Source organism: Salvelinus namaycush, unplaced genomic scaffold (genome assembly GCF_016432855.1).
Source record: "Salvelinus namaycush isolate Seneca unplaced genomic scaffold, SaNama_1.0 Scaffold2376, whole genome shotgun sequence".
Lineage (NCBI taxonomy): Eukaryota > Metazoa > Chordata > Actinopteri > Salmoniformes > Salmonidae > Salvelinus > Salvelinus namaycush.
Window position 1 is genome coordinate 5,950 of NW_024059204.1, and position 22,733 is coordinate 28,682.

Sequence of the window (22,733 nt, forward strand, 5' to 3'; positions counted from 1 at the left end):
TGCTGTGGGTCGCTCTGTATGGGAGTCTGTTAGATGACTGAATGTGATGTAGATGTTGAGCAGCTTCACTGCAAGTATGTTTTATATATTCAATAAAAAATGCATAGTCCCGTGTGATGGTAATAAGTCCACAGTCACAAAGGAAGTGTATGTAGGCCTGCATGTTTTTAATCAATGATCAACATTTCACCATGAAAATCATATTTTATGAAACACAGGAAATTGATATTTTCTTTACTTTTTTTCATGTATATATACGCATAATCTCGGATAACCCAGGACTAAAATCTTGTGTAATTTGGTCAGATGATAGATTACCATTTATTTTCACGTCGTCTGGCCACATGAGATTATTGTGCGCATTATCTGGGACAAAATTCAAATGCAAAAAATCTGTTTTGTTGTATCCTGAGAACTTTGTTCTGAGTAATTTCCGTCCAATCACCAAAGTGTTCTCTCTCAATTGTTACCATGGTTATGCTACCATCTTGCTTCTCCTATTTGTTTCTTATGGAGACATTTCAATTTGGGCGTGTTCATATAAGCCCCTCCCCTGAGTGTAAAGGGTTAAAACTATCATGTTGATGCTATGGATGATTATAATAGCTTAGTCTATGAATTGTGTAGTTACATTTCTCCATCCTCATCCCTCAGCTGGTTAGCCAAAAAGAATGACCGCTTTGTTGGGGTGTCCGCTTTGATGTTGCTTGAATCCCAGATTGCTCCTTTAGTTAAAGTACAATATTTTTGTGGTATGAAAAGCTGTTTTCTGAGAAATAAGTCCACAGTCACAAAGGAAGTGTATGTAAGTCTACATGTTTTTAATCAATGATCAACATTTCACCATGAAAGTCATATTTTATGAAACACAGGAAATTGATAAGACTTTGGTCTTGTTTATTCAGCAGCTTCTTTTCCCTGTAAGAAGAAATAACAGAATAGATCAGTATTAATAATGAACATGATAAATATATCAACACTTGGAAATAACAGAATGGATCAAGTATTTACGACTCTGTGCTCAGCTTGATTTTCGATTTTGAAGTACCAACTAAATGTGGATTATTTACCCTGTCCTGAAATGTGTTTCTCAGAGATCCTCAACATTTGAGTGATTGTAAAAGGTCAGTATTGACATCTGTGAAGAATGAATCATAGGTGGTGTTGATGTGGTCATGTTTGAACATGTCAGGTGTAGGTTTAGGAGCACTTCTGTACCTTTCCGCTGTCGCGGCTCTTGGATCTGAGCTTGTTGACCTGAGTCTCAGCGATGTCAGCACGCTCCTCGGCCTCCTCCAGCTCATTCTGAACCTTCCTGAACTTAGACATGTGCTGGTTGGATGCTTCCTCCTGGGTAAAGAAAAGAGAGGGAGCGCCTAACATCAGTATTGAACGTTTGAAGCTTCAGGTAGCAATTTAATATATATTTCTTACAGGAATTATGAGGGAGACGGATGATACATTAGAGAAAGTGAGTGGTGGAACAGGGGATAAACTGCTGCTTCCAGGACCATGTGATCCAGGAGACTCAGCACTACCACCAGACCAGCCCCCGGCACAAAGCTAAATAATATTCAACCCGCTCTACTTTAAATTGTTACACATAGGAAGAGGAGTCACTGTGCATACATTTCTTCAGAAATGACTTGCACTATCAACCGAGTCAATGTTGACTGATGTGCAGTACAACACTTCAACTAAACTGTCTAGACGTTTTGTAATGTCTACTAGGGAATGTAAGCTTTCAGAGGTTTTGACTAAGTCTGTGACTCACCGCTTCCTCAGCCTGCCTCTTGTAGGCCTTCACTTTCATCTGCAGCTTATCTACCAGGTCCTGAAGTCTGGCAACGTTCTTCTTATCCTCCTCAGTCTGTGGGAGAAGTTACAAGAATCAATAGTCCATAGTTTAACACACAAACCAGTGTGCTTCAGTGTGTGAAGAATGCACTTTTTCTTACCTGGTAAGTGAGCTCCTTGACTCTGCGCTCATACTTGCGGACTCCCTTGACCGCGTCTACACCTCTTCTCTGCTCGGCCTCCACCTCAGACTCGAGCTCACGCACCTTTGTGGAAGAAATAAACGTAGGCATTTATGTGAGGTGGTGAAGTCAGACGTAACAAATCTTTGTAAATCAGAGGAATGTTCTTCTACTGGTCAAGAAGTGTTGTCTGCTCCTATGTACTTTTACGATTTTAATTAAAGAGGTCTATAATAAAACAATGACATTTCATGATGTAGGTGGGTGATTCAGAGAAAAAGCCATTACACAATGCTCCTGTGTATTTTTATATGATCAAATACATTTCCAGCAATCTGTCTTTTAATCCACCCTGCTGTTAACTCACCCTGGACTCCAGTTTCTGGAGCTGCTTCTTGCCTCCCTTCATGGCCAGATTCTCAGCCTCATCCAGGCGGTGCTGCAGGTCCTTGACTGTGACCTCCAGGTTCTTCTTCATCCTCTCCAGGTGAGAGCTGGTGTCCTGCTCCTTCTTCAGCTCCTCAGCCATCATGGCCGCCTGGAATGGTAGTTAGTTTCATTTATGCACCAACTGGCACCAATCATAATGTCCCTCTGAGATCATCTGACCTCCTTTTTGAGATCTTTGTTTAACCAGCCCAGCTTCCATTGGCCTTTGGGGACAAATCTAGTTTATGTAATTGAGTAGATCATAAGGACTCACGTCAGTGATGGCCTTCTTGGCCTTCTCCTCTGCGTTCCTGGCCTCCTGGACGATGTCGTCCACCTCTCCCTGCACCTGAACCAGGTCAGTCTCCAGCTTTTTCTTGGTGTTCGCAAGGCTGGTGTTCTGAAGGAGGAAACAAGGCCATTTGTTTGACTCTCAAGATAACTTACAAGTCACAAGGCTGAAATTATGAAAATATAAATATAAAACTACGAAAATATTAAAGGTTTATCAATATTAAGCACTGTTGAATTATATATGTGTGTGTAATCGGTATGCTTGGTTGAGTTTCATTAGAAATGGCCTTTGACCCGTACCTGGGAGTGCAGCAGTCCGACGCGCTCGCTGGCGTCGACCAGCTCAGTCTCAGCAACTTTGCGTCCTCTCTCTGTCTGCTCCAGAGCAACTCTCAGCTCCTCGATTTCAGCCACCATCAGACCGTTTCTGCGCTCCACCATGGCTGCCTGCTCCTTCATGTCCTCTGCGGCGCGGACGGCATCATCAAGGTGCAATTGGGCATCCTAGGGTTCACAATGAATTAGGAATTGTGGAAGTAGGGGCGATATGATCGGTGAGAGAAATGTTAATGGGTAAAAATGTTCCTAATATCCCTACATTTCTACACTCTAATAATTAGTGGTGACTAGAGGAATCCTGGGTATCCTCAAGGAACCCCTAGAGTTCCTCAAGGAACCCCTAGAGTTCCTCAAGGAACCATTGCTAGTCAATGGTTCATATTTTCACATTTGGTTAGTTGAGGGGTTCTTGGATAAACCTTTAATGGTTGGATGCAGCAGCGGGTTCATGGAGGAACCCCTGGAGTGGAGGAAGACTTAGTAGGGGCTTTAAGATATATTGTTTTGGGGCCAAACAGAGTAAATTTAATTCATGTTCATCTGTTCTGTTGTATTGTCATCACATGTTAAGGTTGAACACGGACAGTTTTGTTGCTTCAATGAGGCCAGTGGAGGTGTATTCATTCCTCAAGAGCAAATCCCAAAGTTGGACTATTTACAACCTTACTATTTTTATATCATCAGCAATTTAAAAAAAAGAAGATTATATTAGAATATTCAATATGCATAAATATTCAAGAAACATTTTAATTTGCAGTATACAGGAATGACATTTGTGCTAACGGATGACAAAAAATAACCCTCCAATAAGCCACATCTCCAATCTGATAGGCTGCCACCTCTATAATATATTATTAAATAGGTTCAAAATGTAACCGCTCCAATCACAAAAAGGTTCCGGTTTCAACTGGAAAGGTTCTGCTGGTGCGACAACCCAAAAGGTTCTTCCAGGCACCTTTACTTCTAAGAGTGTAATATCCCTACCTTCCTACAGTATATTAGTCCACTCCAATATCCCTACCTTCCTACAGTATATTAGTCCACTCTAATATCCCTACCTTCCTACAGTATATTAGTCCACTCTAATATCCCTACCTTCCTACAGTATATTAGTCCACTCCAATATCCCTACCTTCCTACAGTATTTTAGTCCACTCCAATATCCCTACCTTCCTACAGTATATTAGTCCACTCCAATATCCCTACCTTCCTACAGTATATTAGTCCACTCCAATATCCCTACCTTCCTACAGTATATTAGTCCACTCCAATATCCCTACCTTCCTACAGTATATTAGTCCACTCCAATATCCCTACCTTCCTACAGTATATTAGTCCACTCTAATATCCCTACCTTCCTACAGTATATTAGTCCACTCCAATATCCCTACCTTCCTACAGTATATTAGTCCACTCCAATATCCCTACCTTCCTACAGTATATTAGTCCACTCGAGTACATTCCTCTGATCTATTATTTTCTACTGATTCACGAACACATCCCTCCCCATGTTCAGGATTTTGAGCCTGATGTCCCAGTCCCTTTACCTTGTACTGTCCCTGGACGTTCCTCAGCTGTTTCTGGGCCTCAGCGGCCTGCCTGTTGGCGTGGCTCAGCTGAATCTCCATCTCGTTCAGGTCTCCCTCCATCTTCTTCTTCACCCTCAGGGCATCATTCCTGCTCCTGACCTCAGAGTCCAGGGTGCTCTGCATGGAGTCAACCACCCTCTGGCTGTTCCTCTTGATCTGCTCCATCTCCTCGTCCTTCTCAGCGATCTTCCTGTCCACCTCACCCTTGATCTGGTTCAGCTCCAGTTGCACACGCAGAATCTTGGATTCCTCGTGCTCCAGTGTGCCCTGGACAAGGAGAAGCAGTCAGACAAATTGTTTAACACAAATAATTACAAACTGAATATATGACTACAATAAACACAGATAAAGGGAACATTGGATTGTAGCTGGCATTGGCTAGTGTAACACTGCTTTTCCTATGAAACAGCTGTAGTTTGTACCTCCGCCTCCTCCAGAGCGGTCTGGATCTCAGACTTCTCTGTCTCCACGGTCTTCTTGGCCTTCTCCAGCTCATGGATGCTCTTGCCAGTCTCTCCGATCTGCTCAGTCAGGTCAGAGATCTCCTCTGCACACACAAACACAGGAGCTGTTTAGACTCAGGAGATATTCAGTAGATATCACCAATGCAATGAAGTTTATCATGAATCATAATAACAGAAAATTCAATAACAGCACTTCATACTGTCTTGATAATTTGACTTCATTGGGTTGTTCAAAGGAATACCAATTTCAAGTTCCAAAAAATATATTTTAAACTTTACATGAACATTCTGAGATTGTTAAATAGTAATTTTTATATAATAATAATGATTACAGTTGATTCCATTTTCAAACACTGGTCAAACATCGGACGAAAATAACTGCTGTCAAATGCTCACGTTGCAGGTTCTTGTTCTCTCTCTTCAGAGTCTCCAGATGATCCAGAGCCTCCTCGTACGAGTTCTTCATCTTGAAGAGTTCAGTGCTCATAGAGCGAGCCTCCTTCTGAGCTCCTTCCAGCTCAGCCTGACCCTCCTCATACTTCTGCTTCCACTCTGCCAGAACCTGGGGAAATCCACGGGATTTTCATTACAACTCATTGATGGAGAGTTTTGAATCAGAAATATGCTACAATTATACTACATCTGATCAAATAGCAGACAGGAAACATCACCCTAGAGTGAGGTTTATAAATGTTCACCTTGTCAAAGTTCCTCTGCTTCTTGTCAAGGTTGGCGGCCATGGCGTTGGCTCTCTCAACGTCAATCATGAGGTCCTCCACCTCTCCCTGCAGTCTCTGCTTGGTCTTCTCCAGGGAGGCGCACTTGGAGTTGGTCGCCTCAATGGTCTCCTCAGCTTCCTGCAGACGCTGGGCCAGCTTCTTCCTGTTGGACAACAGAGGGTGGTGTTATGGTGAGTCATTTGTTGTGAAACAAATATTGCACTACACATTGAAGTAACATTTTCTCAGATCCCCATACCACCCTCACCATCCACACCGCTTATTTGAGTTATTGCTATTGTGTGCAACTCACTTGGCCTCCTCCAGCTCCTCTGTGCGTTGGATGGCATCAGTTTCGTACTTAGTCCTCCACTGAGCCACCTCACTGTTGGCCTTGGACATGCCGCGCTGCAGCTCTGCCTTGGCCTCCTGCTCCTCCTCAAACTGCTCTCTCAGGAGATCACAGTCATGGCGGGCAGACTGGACACCATGGGCCAGTGCGTTTTTAGCCTTTGAGATAGAGAGAAAGAAAGACAAGAGAAATTAGAGAGAGAGAGTAAAACAAATTATATTAGAAGTCTCTGAGGGTGGCGTAGAAACAGTCTATGTGTAGATTAAGCTTTAAACTGTGGTGGGTGGTTTCCATTTTGGGTGCCTTACCTTGACCTCCTCCTCAATCTGTCTCTTCAGCTCCTCCACCTGCTGGGTGAAGGCCTGTTTGCCTCTGGTCAGCTGAGACACCAGGCCTTCCTTCTCCTCCAGCTGGCGGCCAAACTCACCTGCAGGGTTAGAGTGACCTCCTGTTAATGAGTCATTCTTTCTAGATTGAAATTGTATTTTGAGGAATCGTAGTGCAGAAACTATGTAGACTGAATTTACAGCCCCCGATACATGTTATTGTGTACTACTTAGGTGAACTATATTGGTTTGTTGTTCATTGTTGAAGGTACCATTTTCTGTCAGGAGTCTGGCCCTCTGTCCGCTGATGTCGTTGACCTGGCGAGCATTCTCATCATTCTTAGTCTTGAGCTCACTCAACTGGTCCTCAAGAGTACGGCACATCTTCTCCAGATTGCCCTGTTAGTGAAACATATGGGACTGTCAACTTCAGTTTATTGAATGGTAATTTAGCTGACCCTCCTCAACACTGCTTGACCAAAACATCACTACTCACCTTAGCCTTGGCGACAGCCTCCATGTTGCTGGAGAGGTCATCAATCTCCATCTTGTACTCGCTCTTCTCCTTCTCCAGCTTCTGCTTGACGCGTTGCAGGTTGTCGATCTGCTCCCCGAGCTCAGCCACACTGTCGGCCTGCTTCTTGCGCAGAGCGGCGGCTGTGGCCTCATGCTGCAGGGTGGACTCTTCAAGATCGCGACGCAGCTTCTGGAACTCAGCCTCGCGCTTCTTGTTCATCTCAATCTGAGCAGCAGTGGCGCCTCCGGCCTCCTCCAGTCTCTCGCTGATCTCCTCAAGTTCCCTGGAGAGATCGGCCCTCTGCTTCTCAACCTTGGCCCTGGCAGCACGCTCAGCCTCAATTTCCTCCTCCAGCTCCTCAATACGAGCCTAAAACAGGGGGTAGGAGCAGGGGAATGAACACTACAATACAGTTGAAACAATTGAACCTCACCACATAATAATAGTATGTATTGTATATTTAGTATAAATGTGTTTATACATAGCCAGTTACACTAACATATTTACTATATTCATTAGACAGTGTCCCATTAGACAGTGTCCCATTAGACAGTGTCCCATGCAGGATCCAAACTAACAACGGTAAGAAGCAACATCTTTACATAGAAAGAAGCACCATCTTCCATCTTACTGAGCCATCAGAATCCACCAGGAAGAAGCACCATCTTCCATCTTACTGAGCCATCAGAATCCACCAGGAAGAAGCACCATCTTCCATCTTACTGAGCCATCAGAATCCACCAGGAAGAAGCACCATCTTCCATCTTACTGAGCCATCAGAATCCACCAGGAAGAAGCACCATCCTCCATCTTACTGAGCCATCAGAATCCACCAGGAAGAAGCACCATCCTCCATCTTACTGAGCCATCAGAATCCACCAGGAAGAAGCACCATCTTCCATCTTACTGAGCCATCAGAAGCCACCAGGAAGAAGCACCATCTTCCATCTTACTGAGCCATCAGAATCCACCAGGAAGAAGCACCATCTTCCATCTTACTGAGCCATCAGAAGCCACCAGGAAGAAGCACCATCCTCCATCTTACTGAGCCATCAGAATCCACCAGGAAGAAGCACCATCTTCCATCTTACTGAGCCATCAGAATTCACCAGGAAGAACGTGTGCTACCAGAATAAATGTGTCAGTTATTTTCCTGTACTGGAGCTGAGATCCTGTACTGTACCTGGAGTTCCTTGATCTTCTTCTGCAGCTGAGCTCCCAGAGACTGCTCATCCTCTATCTTGCTGAGGAGCTGGCTGGTCTCAAACTCCTTCCTAACAAACACAAACACGTTGATTGCAAAGTTAGACAGTATAAAGGGAGCATATTTTACCATTCACCATTCATCTAATTCATAATTACAAGAATGAGCCAAGAAGAACCACAATGTTGATTAAGATGGCAGGGAATACTGTAATAATTTATTTGTGTTTACTTCTTGATTTTCTCATCAGACTGCTGCTTGTCATTCTCCAGGTCCATTATGGACTCCTGGGCCAGTTTCAGATCTCCCTCCAGCTTTCTCTTGGATCTCTCAAGGTCCATACGGAGCTTCTTCTCTTGCTCCAGAGAACCCTCAAGCTACAAGATATAAACAGACATGTGTTGGTCAAATCTAAACAACTGAAGATAATATCATCTTACACACTATCATGTCCATAATGTAAAACTCCACTCACGTCGTCCACTTGCTGTTCCAGCTTGGTCTTGGCCTTGGTCAGAGTGTTGACTTTGTCCTCCTCTGCCTGCAGGTCGTCCAGTGTCTGCTGGTGGGCCTCTTGGAGGGCTTTCTTCTCCTTGGTCAGCTTGGCAACACTCTCATCCATAGACGCCATCTCCTCTGTCAGGTTTTTAACCTGAAAACAGCCACAACAAAATGAGTCTTTGGTCACTTCACCATAAATTGGAGAATTAGTTAAATTTATTAAAGAAATGTGTCAACAAGTACAGTACTATAGATTCAACACTAGATGGCACTGTACTCCATGCCAGTGTACTGAATGGAAATCATAAACGAGTTGGTAGCAGAACATGCAATGACTGTGGGGAGAACACCACAACTGAAATTCCACTATTTTGTGTCTTAATTTTTACTGTACCCACAAAAAGACTTGAATTACATTTCTGTTTTGAGTTGATTATTCTTTGGATTATTGTTTGGTTAGACAGTCTACAAGACCTTGTTTTCAGTTGCGTGCTTCTCCTTCTCCACTTTGGCCAAGGTGAGCTCCAGGTCATCAATGTCCTTCTTCAGCTCAGAGCACTCATCCTCCAGCTTCCTCTTCTTGGCAGTCAACTCAGCATTCATCTCCTCCTCATCCTCCAGCCTCTCAGTCGTCTCTTTGAGTTTGGCCTCCAGCTGGATCTTGCTCTTGATGAGCCCCTCACACCTTTCCTCAGCATCGTTCAGATTCTCTGAATCCTGGTTTCAGAACAGGAGAAAAAACCTGTGTTCTCACTTTGTGTATCAAAATATAGACTTGATTTAGTCAAATAAGTCAGAGCAAATCAATTTAAATGCATGACATATATAAATATATATCACAGGCCAAAAAGATCATCAAGGACTTCAACCGCCTGTTCACCCCGCTATCATCCAGAAGGCTGGGTCAGTACAGGTGTGTCAAAGCTGGGACCGAGAGACTGAAAAATAGCTTCTATCTGAAGGCCATCAGACTGTTAAATAGCCATCACTAGCCGGTTACTACCCGGTTACTCAACCCTGCACCTTAGAGGCTGCTGCCCTATGTACATAGACATGGAATCACTGGCCACTTTAATAATCGAACATTGGTCCATCCTTGAAGAGGAGTGCATGTTCCCCAAGTCTTGGGGGGAATATACTGTTTTACCCACTTCATATGTACAGTATATACTGTATTCTAGTCACCTTAGAGGCTGCTGCCCTATGTACATAGACATGGAACACTGTTTTACCCACTTCATATGTATATACTGTATTCTAGTCAGGGCCATCCTATTCAAGTATTGTTCATACGTGCTGATGTGTGTGCGATCGTGTCTGTGTACTTGTGTGTCTAAATGTGCTCTGATGAGGGTTGTTGCTCACTCACAGATGCGACTTGAAGCGCCAGGTCACTCCTCTCCTGCACCATGGCCACCATCTTCTCCTCCAACTCCTTCTTCTTGGCCAGAGCCTTGGCCAGGTCTGTCGTCATCTTCTCATAGTTCTCCTTCATGTTGGCCAGCTCCTTCTCAGTCTCAGCGCTCTGCAGCAGGGGCTTGATCTTGAAGTACAACTTCATCCATGGCCAGGTTTTCACATTCATGAATGAACGGATGTTGTACTGGATGGTGAAGACGGAATCTCTGGTCCACAGAAAGGATAGAGTGACATGGTGAGTGACATGGTGAGTGACATGGTGAGTGACATGGTGAGTGACATGCTGAGTGACATGGTGAGTGAAATGCTGAGTGACATGCTGAGTGACATGCTGAGTGACATGGTGAGTGACATGGTGAGTGAAATGGTGAGTGAAATGCTGAGTGACATGGTGAGTGACATGGTGAGTGAAATGCTGAGTGACATGCTGAGTGACATGCTGAGTGACATGGTGAGTGACATGGTGAGTGAAATGGTGAGTGAAATGCTGAGTGACATGGTGAGTGACATGGTGAGTGACATGGTGAGTGAAATGCTGAGTGACATGGTGAGTGACATGGTGAGTGACATGGTGAGTGACATGGTGAGTGACATGGTGAGTGAAATGGTGAGTGAAATGCTGAGTGACATGCTGAGTGACATGGTGAGTGACATGGTGAGTGACATGGTGAGTGACATGCTGAGTGACATGCTGAGTGACATGGTGAGTGACATGGTGAGTGACATGCTTAAAGATCTCCTCCAGTGTTTTTTTTAACTTTTCCTGTGGAAAACGATATCCCAAGTATAAATACAGTAAAGTACAAACATATGTTTTGTAAAAATATATGTTTTGAGGAAAATAGTGTTTTTTAGACACAAACTTCAAGGAGTGGCATTGCCAGTCCTTAACTAGAAAAGTTTTTTTTTTTTTAAATCACTGGATGACGTCTTTAAAGCTACATTCTGCGATTCGAAGAATAACAAAACAGGGATCCCACCACTGTTTGCATACAGCTGAGGAATGGGGCTAGGGAAATATAATCCCTCTTAAACTTATATACAGCGCTCTCGATGAAAGGACTGACAGGTGATGTTAAGATCATGAGGCATTTCTTATTATTCCAGAATGAATGTGTAAATATCACTTAGTTAAATAACAATTGAACAGCTTGCTAAATCCCAAACTGCTACTTTAATAGAATGTTATAACATGTACTTTCTCATTCTCAACAACTTAAAGCATATTCACTATGTAATCACTATACATTACATACAGGTGGTTGACAGAACAGTTTGCCAAGATGTCTACTCTTCCTCACCTCCTCTCCATCATCTTGGTGAACTCTCTCCTCATGAGGAATCCACGGCTGAGAGCCTGGACCATGCCGACCAGAGAGGCCAGCTTCTCATCTCTCATCTCCTCCAGGACACCCAGCAGACCGGCTTTGAAGAACACCTGACACAGGTTGACGTGGTCAATTATGGAACCACAGTCAGGTGGTAACAGACAGAAAGGGGTGAATCAAAAGAGAGGAACAAAACCACTAGATTGATTTGAACATCATAAACATTGTAATCCTTACAAACAAACCATGGCATAGGTTGTTTATGAGCTGTAAGTTATTGTATAGCTGTAGATTAATAATGTACACTAACATAGATAACTGCAGACATACCATTCTGACATAATGCACAAAATAATTAATTGAGTATAATATTTTTTATAAACATTTTTAAGAAATAATAAAAAGATGGATAGATCAACTGGAGAGACATTTAATGGTTAGAGTTTAAATGATCATTGAAGTTGTGTTTTAGTTGGCGTCTCTTGCTGGGGGTATTTGACTGACCTTGGTGTGTCCAAACTTGTAGTCCTCGTGATTCACATCAATGGACCCAAGCAGCTTCTCAGAAGCCTTCTTGTTGTCCATGAACTGGCCCTCGGGGATGACGCTGGCATTCAGTACTTTGTACCTGAATCAGGAGAAATGTTTAACATATGTCAAGTTGTAATTGGTTTGGTTAAGCCTATTCTGATGCTGGGAAAACCCTCAGAGCAAATATTTCTGTGTGTGTGTGTGTGTGTGTGTGTGTGTGTGTGTGTGTGTGTGTGTGTGTGTGTGTGTGTGTGTGTGTGTGTGTGTGTGTGTGTGTGTGTGTGTGTGTGTGTGTACCTCTGCTTGAAGTCAGCATAGATGATTCTGCTGGGGAAGCCCTTCCTGCAGATCCTGATCCCCTCCAGAACACCATTACACCTGAGCTGGTGGATAACCAGGAAGTTCTCCATCAAACCTGCAAACACAAACCAAGTCTTTAAATTCTCTCCCTATTCCAACTAAACTACTGAAAGAGCTGCTTCATGTGCTTGGCCCTCCTATGTTGAACATAATAAACGGCTCTCTATCCACCGGATGTGTACCAAACTCACTAAAAGTGGCAGTAATAAAGCCTCTCTTGAAAAGCCAAACCTTGACCCAGAAAATATAAAAAACGAATCGGCCTATATCGAATCTTCCATTCCTCTCAAAAATTTTAGAAAAAGCTGTTGCGCAGGAACTCACTGCCTTCCTGAAGACAAACAATGTATACGAAATGCTTCAGTCTGGTTTTAGACCCCATCATAGCACTGAGACTGCACTTGTGAAGGTGGTAAATGACCTTTTAATGGCGTCAGACCGAGGCTCTGCATCTGTCCTCGTGCTACTAGACCTTAGTGCTGCCTTTGATACAATCGATCACCACATTCTTTTGGAGAGATTGGAAACCCAAATTGGTCTACACGGACAAGTTCTGGCCTGGTTTAGATCTTATCTGTCGGAAAGATATCAGTTTGTCTCTGTGAATGGTTTATCCTCTGACAAATCAACTGTACATTTCGGTGTTCCTCAAGGTTCCGCTTTAGGACCACTATTGTTTTCACTATATATTTTACCTCTTGGGGATGTCATTCGAAAACATAATATTAACTTTCACTGCTATGCGGATGACACACAGCTGTACATTTCAATGAAACATGGTGAAGCCCCAAAATTGCCCTCGCTAGAAAAACTGTGTTTCAGACATAAGGAAGTGGATGGCTGAAAACTTTCTACTTTTAAACTCGGACAAAACAGAGATGCTTGTTCTAGGTCCCAAGAAACAAAGAGATCTTCTGTTGAATCTGACAATTAATCTTGATGGTTGTAAAGTCGTCTCAAATAAAACTGTGAAGGACCTCGGCGTTACTCTGGAACCTGATCTCTCTTTTGACGAACATATCAAGACTGTTTCAAGGACAGCTTTTTTACATCTACGTAACATTGCAAAAATCAGAAATGTTCTGTCCAAAAATGATAAAGAAAAATGTATCCATGCTTTTGTTACTTCTAGGTTAGACTACTGCAATGCTCTACTTTCCGGCTACCCGGATAAAGCACTAAATAAACTTCAGTTAGTGCTAAATACGGCTGCTAGAATCCTGACTAGAACCAAAAAATGTGATCATATTACTCCAGTGCTAGCCTCCCTACACTGGCTTCCTGTTAAGGCAAGGGCTGATTTCAAGGTTTTACTGTTAACCTACAAAGCGTTACATGGGCTTGCTCCTACCTATCTTTCCGAGTTGGTCCTGCCGTACATACCTACACGTACGCTACGGTCACAAGACGCAGGCCTCCTAATTGTCCCTAGAATTTCTAAGCAAACAGCTGGAGGCAGGGCTTTCTCCTATAGATCTCATTTTTACATTTACATTTTAGTCATTTAGCAGACGCTCTTATCCAGAGCGACTTACAGTAGAGTGCATACATTTTATTACATTTTTACATACTGAGACAAGGATATCCCTACCGGCCAAACCCTCCCTAACCCGGACGACGCTATGCCAATTGTGCGTCGCCCCACGGACCTCCCGGTTGCGGCCGGCTGCGACAGAGCCTGGGCGCGAACCCAGCCCAGCCTGGGCACGAACCCAGAGACTCTGGTGGCGCAGCTAGCACTGCGATGCAGTGCCCTAGACCACTGCGCCACCCGGGAGGCCTCCATTTTTATGGAATGGTCTGCCTACCCATGTGAGAGACGCAGACTCGGTCTCAACCTTTAAGTCTTTACTGAAGACTTATCTCTTCAGTGGGTCATATGATTGAGTGTAGTCTGGACCAGGAGTGTGAAGGTGAACGGAAAGGCTCTGGAGCAACAAACCGCCCTTGCTGTCTCTGCCTGGCCGGTTCCCCTCTCTCCACTGGGATTCTCTGCCTCTAACCCTATTACAGGGGCTGAGTCACTGGCTTACTGGTGCTCTTTCATGCCGTCCCTAGGAGGGGTGCGTCACTTGAGTGGGTTGAGTCACTGACGTGATCTTCCTTGGTTTGTGCCGTGGCGGAGATCTTTGTGGGCTATACTCGGCCTTGTCTCAGGATGGTAAGTTGGTGGTTGAAGATATCCCTCTAGTGGTGTGGGGGCTGTGCTTTGGCAAAGTGGGTGGGGTTATATCCTTCCTGTTTGGCCCTGTCCGGGGGTATCATCGGATGGGGCCACAGTGTCTCCTGACCCCTCCTGTCTCAGCCTCCAGTATTTATGCTGCAGTAGTTTATGTGTCGGGGGGTTAGGGTCAGTTTGTTATATCTGGAGTACTTCTCCTGTCTTATCCGGTGTACTGTGTGAATTTAAGTATGCTCTCTCTAATTCTCTCTTTCTCTCTTTCTTTCTCTCTCTCTCGGAGGACCTGAGCCCAAGGACCATGCGTCAGGACTACCTGGCATGATGACTCCTTGTTGTCCCCAGTCCACCTGGCCGTGCTGCTGCTCCAGTTTAAACTGTTCTGCCTGCGGCTATGGATCTCTGACCTGTTCACCGGATGTGCTACCTGTCCCAGACCTGCTATTTTCAACTCTCTAGAGACCGCAGGAGCGGTAGAGATACTCTTAATGATCGGCTATGAAAAGCCAACAGACATTTACTCCTGAGGTGCTGACTTGTTGCACCCTCGACAACTCCTGTGATTATTATTATTTGACCATGCTGGTCATTTATGAACATTTGAACATCTTGGCCATGTTCTGTTATAATCTCCACCCGGCACAGCCAGAAGAGGACTGGCCACCCCTCATAGCCTGGTTCCTCTCTAGGTTTCTTCCTAGGTTTTGGCCTTTCTAGGGAGTTTTTCCAAGCCACCGTGCTTCTACACCTGCATTGCTTGCTGTTTGGGGTTTTAGGCTGGGTTTCTGTACAGCACTTTGAGATATCAGCTGATGTACGAAGGGCTATATAAATAAATTTGATTTGATTTGATTTTTTGATTTGATTTAATTTAATTTAAATACTCATAAACAGGTTGAATATTGGTTCGTTAAGGTTACTAATATTGTATTGATAAGATGTCATATTTAACTCAATGTTTATTGTACCTGGAGTCTTTGACTCGTTGGGGATCAGGCAGCGTACAAAGTGAGGATGAGTGCTCCTCAAGTTGGTCATCAGCTTGCCCAAGTTCTCCTGTAAGAGGGTTACAAACCATGTTCTCAGAAATAATTTCTGATAATCACTACGCCTTTTGAAGGACTGAATATCCCCATTTTAAAAGCTCACCCTGAACTGGGAGGACACAGTCTGCATGGAACCACCCTTCTTCTTGCCTCCTTTCTTGGTTGTATCTGTTGTAATGGAGAAAAGTTCAATATAAATGAGAGAATCTCAGGTTAACTTAACACAGATCTTAATGCAAATGCTGCCAATGAGATTGTGTAAAATAACACCTATTGTATGAGTAAATTAACCCAGTAAATCACCCAGAGAAATTGTGATACATTTAAAGCAGCAATCAGCAGTTGAAACAATAACAAAGCATGCTCCCTGCCCCTGTTTCAATAAAAACATGAGAGACGGGGCTGGAGAAATGTAACCACTCAAATGTATAGACAGAGCCATGTATTAAAGGACTGACCATCTTGTTTCCCTTTACTTTGATTACAAACATTGGAGTAAAACAAGCTCAAATTTGGGTTCTGATGGGGTACGGCGGTTGAACTAAGCTGATGTTCTTCAAGAATGAATGGGTACATATCTTAATAAGTCCACAAATGGATGTAGCAACTGCAGATTGACCCTTTAAAGAAAATGGGACTGATTTGTAACTAGTTCTTCATTAAATCTTTTGATGTGCTGCTAGTCTTACCCTCAGGTGGGGCAGCGATGTACAGGGTCCCCATCAGTTTGACTGAGGACTTCCCGTACAGCTGAAGAACTGAGTCGTTCAGGGGGTCCTTGTTCTTCTCCAGCCAGCCAGTGATGTTGTAGTCCACAGTGCCGGCGTAGTGAACCAGGGAGAAGTGGGCCTCTGCCTTGCCTTTGGCTGGCTTGGGCTTCTCAAACGCCTTGTTTTTGCCAAGATGCTGGGCGTACAGCTTGTCCTTGAAGGTAGTGTCTGAAGACTTGGGGAACATGCACTCCTCTTCAAGGATGGAGAAGATGCCCAATGGCTTTATGAAAAGAGATGTATATCAAATTAGGGATATTTACATTTAGGATCACATTTATTCTTTCAGCAAACATGCTATTATCAGAGTATCTTCATTTAGGGGCCCATAATAGAAAACATTTTGAGTTCTCAACAGTTAGATACGTTGTACCATGTGATAATATCTCACACATCACTCCATTTGAGCTTTGCTGTTGAGGTCCATTATAATCTTGACAGACAGTTTACCTTCTCAATAAGCTCAATGCAGGCAGCCAAGTCCATGCCGAAGTCAATGAAGGCCCAGACGATTCCCTCCTTCTTGTACTCCTCTTGTTCCAGGACGAACATGGTGTGGTTGAAAAACTGTTGCAGTTTCTCATTGGTGAAGTTGATGCACAGCTGCTCCATGCTGTTGTACTGTTGATGGAATTTCAGAAGGGATCATTTCATCATCATACAAGGCTGTAATCCCTCTCAATCACAACTCATTGTCTTGTTCTGGTCTCAGACTCACATCAAAGATCTCAAACCCGGCAATGTCGAGCACACCGATATAGAACTGCCTTGGATTCTTGGTGTCCAACATCTCGTTGATACGGATGACCATCCACAAGAACATCCTCTCGTAGATGGACTTTGCCAGAGCCGAGACTGAGTTATTAACCTGCAATGATAATACCTCTAATGAATACATGAGATGTTGACCATGTCAAGTGATGAGGTGAAAAGAGCTTTGGGGAAAACAACATCACTCTTCAAAACAAGCAATGCACTCATCACCAAAAGATGTATGGTGCTCAGAAGATGGTAGAAGCTGTGTTTGGCCGCCTTACCTGAGGCACAGTCTGTCCCTTGGTCACATACTCGTTGCCGACCTTCACTCTGGGGTAGCACAGAGCCTTCAGCATCTCAGCTGAGTTCAGGCCCAGCAGGTAGCCGATTTTATCAGCCACTGGAGAGAGAACCAACATCAACAGACTCAGAAACACAAGACCACTTGTTTCTGATGTCACACTGACAAAAGGGTTCGGACAAGTTGTTTTGGGGGCTACGTTTTGATATGAACCCACATCCATCAGTTTAAAGCATTTCTGGAGGTTGGAATTTGGTCTCCATAAATTATCTCCTGCTGGACTTTGATGAGGCTCTGTCTGTCTTACGTGTCGTACATCTATGAGTGGGCCTGGAATGGGGCTAATGTTTACATATTGTATATCTATGTTTGGGACTGGGAATGGGACTAATGTTTACATATTGTATATCTATGAGTGGGACTGGGAATGGGACTAATGTTTACATATTGTATATCTATGAGTGGGACTGGGAATGGGACTAATGTTTACATATTGTATATCTATTAGTGGGACTGGGAATGGGACTAATGTTTACATATTGTATATCTATGAGTGGGACTGGGAATGGGACTAATGTCTACATATTGTATATCTATGAGTGGGACTGGGAATGGGACTAATGCTTTACATATTGTATATCTATGAGTGGGACTGGGAATGGGGCTAATGTTTACATATTGTATATCTATGTTTGGGACTGGGAATGGGACTAATGTTTACATATTGTATATCTATGAGTGGGACTGGGAATGGGACTAATGTTTACATATTGTATATCTATGAGTGGGACTGGGAATGGGACTAATGTTTACATATTGTATATCTATTAGTGGGACTGGGAATGGGACTAATGTTTACATATTGTATATCTATGTTTGGGACTGGGAATGGGAGTAATGTTTACATATTGTATATCTATGAGTGGGACTGGGAATGGGACTAATGTTTACATATTGTATGAGTGGACTCACCCTCTGTGCCGTCTGGCTCGGCCTGCTCCTCACGCTGCTTCTGCTTGAATTTCAAGTTGCCATGGTGCAGTACAGCTCCTGTCAGCTTGTAGATGCTCATCTTTTCATCATTACTGAAGCCCAGGACTGTAATGGCATCCTGGCATTAGACAGGAAGTACAACAGTGATGAACTGAACGGTAGTTATCTCACATACAGTACACTACAGTTCTGTTCTGTCAGCAGAACAAATGGGATGGATCCATTTGACTGGCTTCTCAGATCCACGTGATTACACTTGACCAACACTGGTAGATGACAGCACAACATACATTTTACACAGTTCCACAGGGACTTAGTGACACTCTCTTGTGGATGTCTTACATGTACAGTATGGGCCTCAAGGTGAAGTGTGAAGGCATGAAGAGTTCCTTGAGGCACATGCCTAACTAACTCAAGGCATTTAGAATAAAATACAAAAAAATACATGAAAATTCCCAGCTGCCACCAAGTTGGAATTGCACAGTGCATTCAGTGTGTACGGTGGTCCTACCCATTCCATATCTAGAATATGATGAACCCTTTGTTTGACTCACGTCTGTGGCATCCAGCTCTTCCTTGTCGTTGATGCTGGCCACAGTGATCTGGCCCTGGCTGCACATGGGGAAGTCGTAGGGGTTGGTGGTGATGAGCGCCATTTCTATGGACAACAGAGAATGTCTTGTCAGTTAAATCTCTTAGATTTCTGCTGTTCTACCTTTACAGTTTCTCTCTCTCTCCTTTACTTAGTAGATGGACTCAAGTATTTTATATCACGGTTAGGGTTTCAAAGCTATCGGCGGTAATTTACCAAAGTTACCGTAATCTTCAGTAATTTTGGCAATTAACAGAAAATCTATGGCAACATATCGTAACTTTGGTAATTCATTTTTTAATAACTTTTAAAAATGTATTCATTTTATATTACAATTCTTCAAAATATTTACTTTTGTTTAACAACTGCCCCCAGCTTGATGCCTAACATTGACAACAAACACATATAATAAAACCGAATGTGTAAAATAATAAAATAAATGATATTTCATGCTGAAACCCTTATTAAACACCAATGGTATTCATTAAGTTGATGGTTCATATCTAGGATAATGTTTTTACAGCTTCGTCATTCTATTTTAAATCATAGTATTAGGTTACTTAATATATTGGACATGTGATAATGCCACACAGAGGGTCAGAGATAATTACAGACCTCCGGGATCATCTGAAATACCCCAAAGGGCCATTGGATGTCGTATGATAGATTACATCAAATCCTTGAAAGATACTTTCACAATACTTATCAGAGTGCATTACTTGATACATCTTCCCCAAAGACCGACTCATATCTAGATGCCTTGTTACGTTGGATGTACTCATTGGAATAGTATTAATAGTGTGGACAATGAATTCCACAGATGGGGGTGGGAATAATTTATCCTGTAACTCTACTTTGCCTTACAACAACCTCAGGTTTGTGATTGGTCATCATCTGGAAGAAGATGTGGTAGCCTCTCTCATCGGGAAGCTGGAAGGACACTCTGGACTTCTCTAGCAGGTCTGAGAGAGAAAGAGAGAGAGATTGACACAAAGAGAAAGAGAGAGAGAGAGAGAGAGAAAGAGAGAGAGATAGAGAAAGAGAGAGAGAGAGAGAGAGAGAGAGAGAGAGAGAGAGAGGAGAGAGAGAGAGAGAGAGAGAGAGAGGAGAGAGGAGAGAGAAGAGAGAGAGAGAGGAGACGAGAGAGAGAGACAGAGAGAGTGAACATTAGATAAAGATTATCTCCCCCGAAAATCTGTGTGAATTTAGTAAAGAATTGAGAAACAATCAAAATCAACTCACAGGTCTCAATGTCAGCTTTAGCCAGTTTGCTACCTTGGAAGTGAATCCTGATGAATTTACCCTAAAGTAGAGCACGGGGGTTAGAAAGAGGATAACTAAATACATCTAACATTTTACTTTGATAGACTCCTTTAAATGTTACAATTTGTTGAGCATCCATTGATATAAACAAATGGGAAATACTGAAATACATTTGTCCAATATTAGATCACTTTCACAGTATGCCCTTCATACTTACAAAGCGAGACGAGTTGTCGTTCCTCACTGTCTTGGCATTACCGTAAGACTCCAGCAGAGGGTTAGCAGCAATGATCTGATCCTCAAGAGACCCCTGATTGAGACAAACACAAGTTGCTCAGAAACTGGTAAAGTAGTAAAGTTAGTTATTCTCGATTGCTTGAACACAGCCCACCAAACTGAAATGTGTTAGAAAGGTACAACCTACCTGCATTTTGCCTGGCTCTGCTTCCTTCTTGGCACCAGACACTGCAATGGTGGCAAAGTACTGGATGACACGCTTGGTGTTGACAGTCTTTCCTGCACCGGATTCTCCACTGGTTATTAATATGACAGAGAAACAGAGGTTTTAGTAACATGTTTGAATGTCAGATTGACTTACACTAAGAAATAGCATTGAAAAATACACTGTTTTCCTACATAAATTAACAAATATCCCCACTCATCGACTCATTTCTATGCATAGCCTAATTCATTCATAATGTCATGTATTTTAATCATACCCAAGTGACACAACATATTGCAGTAGAAACCCCTTTCTCAAATGAGATTTTAGTAAACAACTTACGTAATCAGTACGGACTGGTTCTCCTGGTCTGTAACAAAACAACATATTGATTATCATACTCAAGCAACATTATGGGGACATTATTGAATTCTTAGCATCATCATGGATTTCATTTTGGAACATTTTCCATTCAAGGCCAGTGATATCAGATATTACCAGCAAACTGTTCTAACGTAGACTAGAAAACAGCAGATACCTCTCTAAAGCACATTTTAACTTCCATCCATCCATCCATCCATCCATCCATCCATCCATCCATCCATCCATCCATCCATCCATCCATCCATCCATCCATCCATCCATCCATCCATCCATCCATCCATCCATCCATCCATCCATCCATCCATCCATCCATCCATCCATCCATCATCCATCCACCATCCATGCATCCATCCATCCATCCATCCATCCATCCATTAGAGCTCATACCAATCTGCATGAACTGAAAGGCGTTGTCAGAGACGGAGAAGATATGGGGTGGAGCCTCCATCCTCTTCTTCCCTCTGTAGGCGTTAACAACCTCCATGTCGTACACAGGAAGCCACTTGTAGGGATTCACCGTGGCACAGAACAGCCCAGAGTAGGTCTGGATGAAAGAGATTAAATTAGGGGATTAGAAAAATCAGCTTGACGTTTACCTGGATTTATGTGAGGATGTGGGTTGTACTATGGTATAGTAATGTAAGTCTACTGTATTGGTATGTTTTGGTGTCTACCATTACTTTATGTGTAGTACTGTATGAGTGTGTATGTTTATACAGGTATCTTACATAGATCATCCATGCTGCGTAACGCTCTTTGAGGTTATACAACACAGAGGCTTCATTCAGGTAGGTCATCATGGCCATGTCCTCAATCTTGTCATACTTAGGGGGGTTCATCTGGTAGACATCTGCTTCTTTGAACTCTTTTCCTTCCTGAAACAGTCAGAAATCTAGATTATACACAGATCAAACTGGACAGGACTGAATGCTTTAAAAAACAAATCTTTAAATAAAACTGCATCCCCCCCCATCTAATCCAACTACTTTGTTATCAACCACTGACGACTACATGGTGATACTTAACTAGTCAATATAGAACATTCTATTTTAATTAGCAGGGATAAAAAGGACGTGTTTGAAGGTTATATTCTGCTTACAAAAAACAAAGAAATGCTTATTAATCAATCTTTTTTTAACTTATTTAATTTTTTACAATTGGCATGATAAAATGAAAAAAGTGTGTCTGCACAATCTTCAATACTTTTCAAATCAGGCTTACCTCCTTAGTGCCGTTAGGATTGATGACTGTTACAGTACACTTTCCTTCAGTCCTGGCAGTGACCAAACCCTTAAGGTAAAGCTCCTTGGTGTCTGCGACATAGCAGGCGTTCTTTGAATCAAAGGGTGCGGTTTGTGCCTCCATCCTCTCCTTCTCAGGCTTACGGAGGTATATGGCAGCCTTGCCGTAGATCTGCATCTCCGCGTCCGTACTCATGGTGACGGATCACTAGGAAAGAGACGAAACAAGAAACATGATTGACTCTGTGGTGCTTCCTCCACAGTCAACAGAGTTGTGAGTGGCATCTCTCACAGAACATTTGTCACTTTTCTTATGAAGACTCAAACTATGTCTCACCTTGTTTTTCCCCTTCTACAGATGAATTTGTACTTCTTGGAGAACCCTGGGAAACATTAGGTTGTTGTGAATACGCAC

The 22,733-nt window shown here is 43.1% G+C and overlaps 1 protein-coding gene across 1 annotated transcript; it reads right to left on the minus strand.

The window, feature by feature from the left end:
- Positions 1–804: 804 nt before the first annotated feature.
- On the minus strand, positions 805–22,514 carry LOC120038744 (myosin heavy chain, fast skeletal muscle-like). The gene is made up of 40 exons (XM_038984401.1): positions 22,299–22,514; positions 21,806–21,952; positions 21,465–21,621; positions 21,036–21,063; positions 20,676–20,784; positions 20,469–20,561; positions 20,231–20,291; positions 19,853–19,950; position 19,448; positions 18,951–19,054; positions 18,376–18,514; positions 17,384–17,502; positions 17,065–17,214; positions 16,797–16,967; positions 16,254–16,569; positions 15,680–15,744; positions 15,499–15,586; positions 12,289–12,406; positions 11,965–12,088; positions 11,434–11,570; positions 10,083–10,338; positions 9,188–9,430; positions 8,688–8,864; positions 8,444–8,589; positions 8,192–8,282; positions 6,988–7,377; positions 6,764–6,890; positions 6,474–6,592; positions 6,127–6,323; positions 5,793–5,976; positions 5,491–5,656; positions 5,053–5,177; positions 4,589–4,897; positions 3,003–3,206; positions 2,683–2,808; positions 2,347–2,517; positions 1,959–2,063; positions 1,775–1,870; positions 1,219–1,350; positions 805–918 (listed from the first exon to the last, which is right to left on the minus strand). Exons 1-40 carry the CDS (start codon positions 22,512–22,514, stop codon positions 898–900), a joined length of 5,826 nt encoding a protein of 1,941 aa, XP_038840329.1. The 3' UTR covers positions 805–897.
- Positions 22,515–22,733: the final 219 nt, after the last annotated feature.

Excerpts from the sequence above, each read along its gene's own strand:
- LOC120038744 (XM_038984401.1), bottom strand. The coding sequence starts at position 22,514 with ATGAGTACGGACGCGGAGATGCAGATCTACGGCAAGGCTGCCATATAC. Across the intron at positions 21,622-21,805 it reads ACGCAGCATGGATGATCTAT|ACCTACTCTGGGCTGTTCTG; the intron begins GTAAGATACCTG and ends TCTTTCATCCAG. Across the intron at positions 2,809-3,002 it reads TCGGACTGCTGCACTCCCAG|AACACCAGCCTTGCGAACAC; the intron begins GTACGGGTCAAA and ends TTCCTCCTTCAG.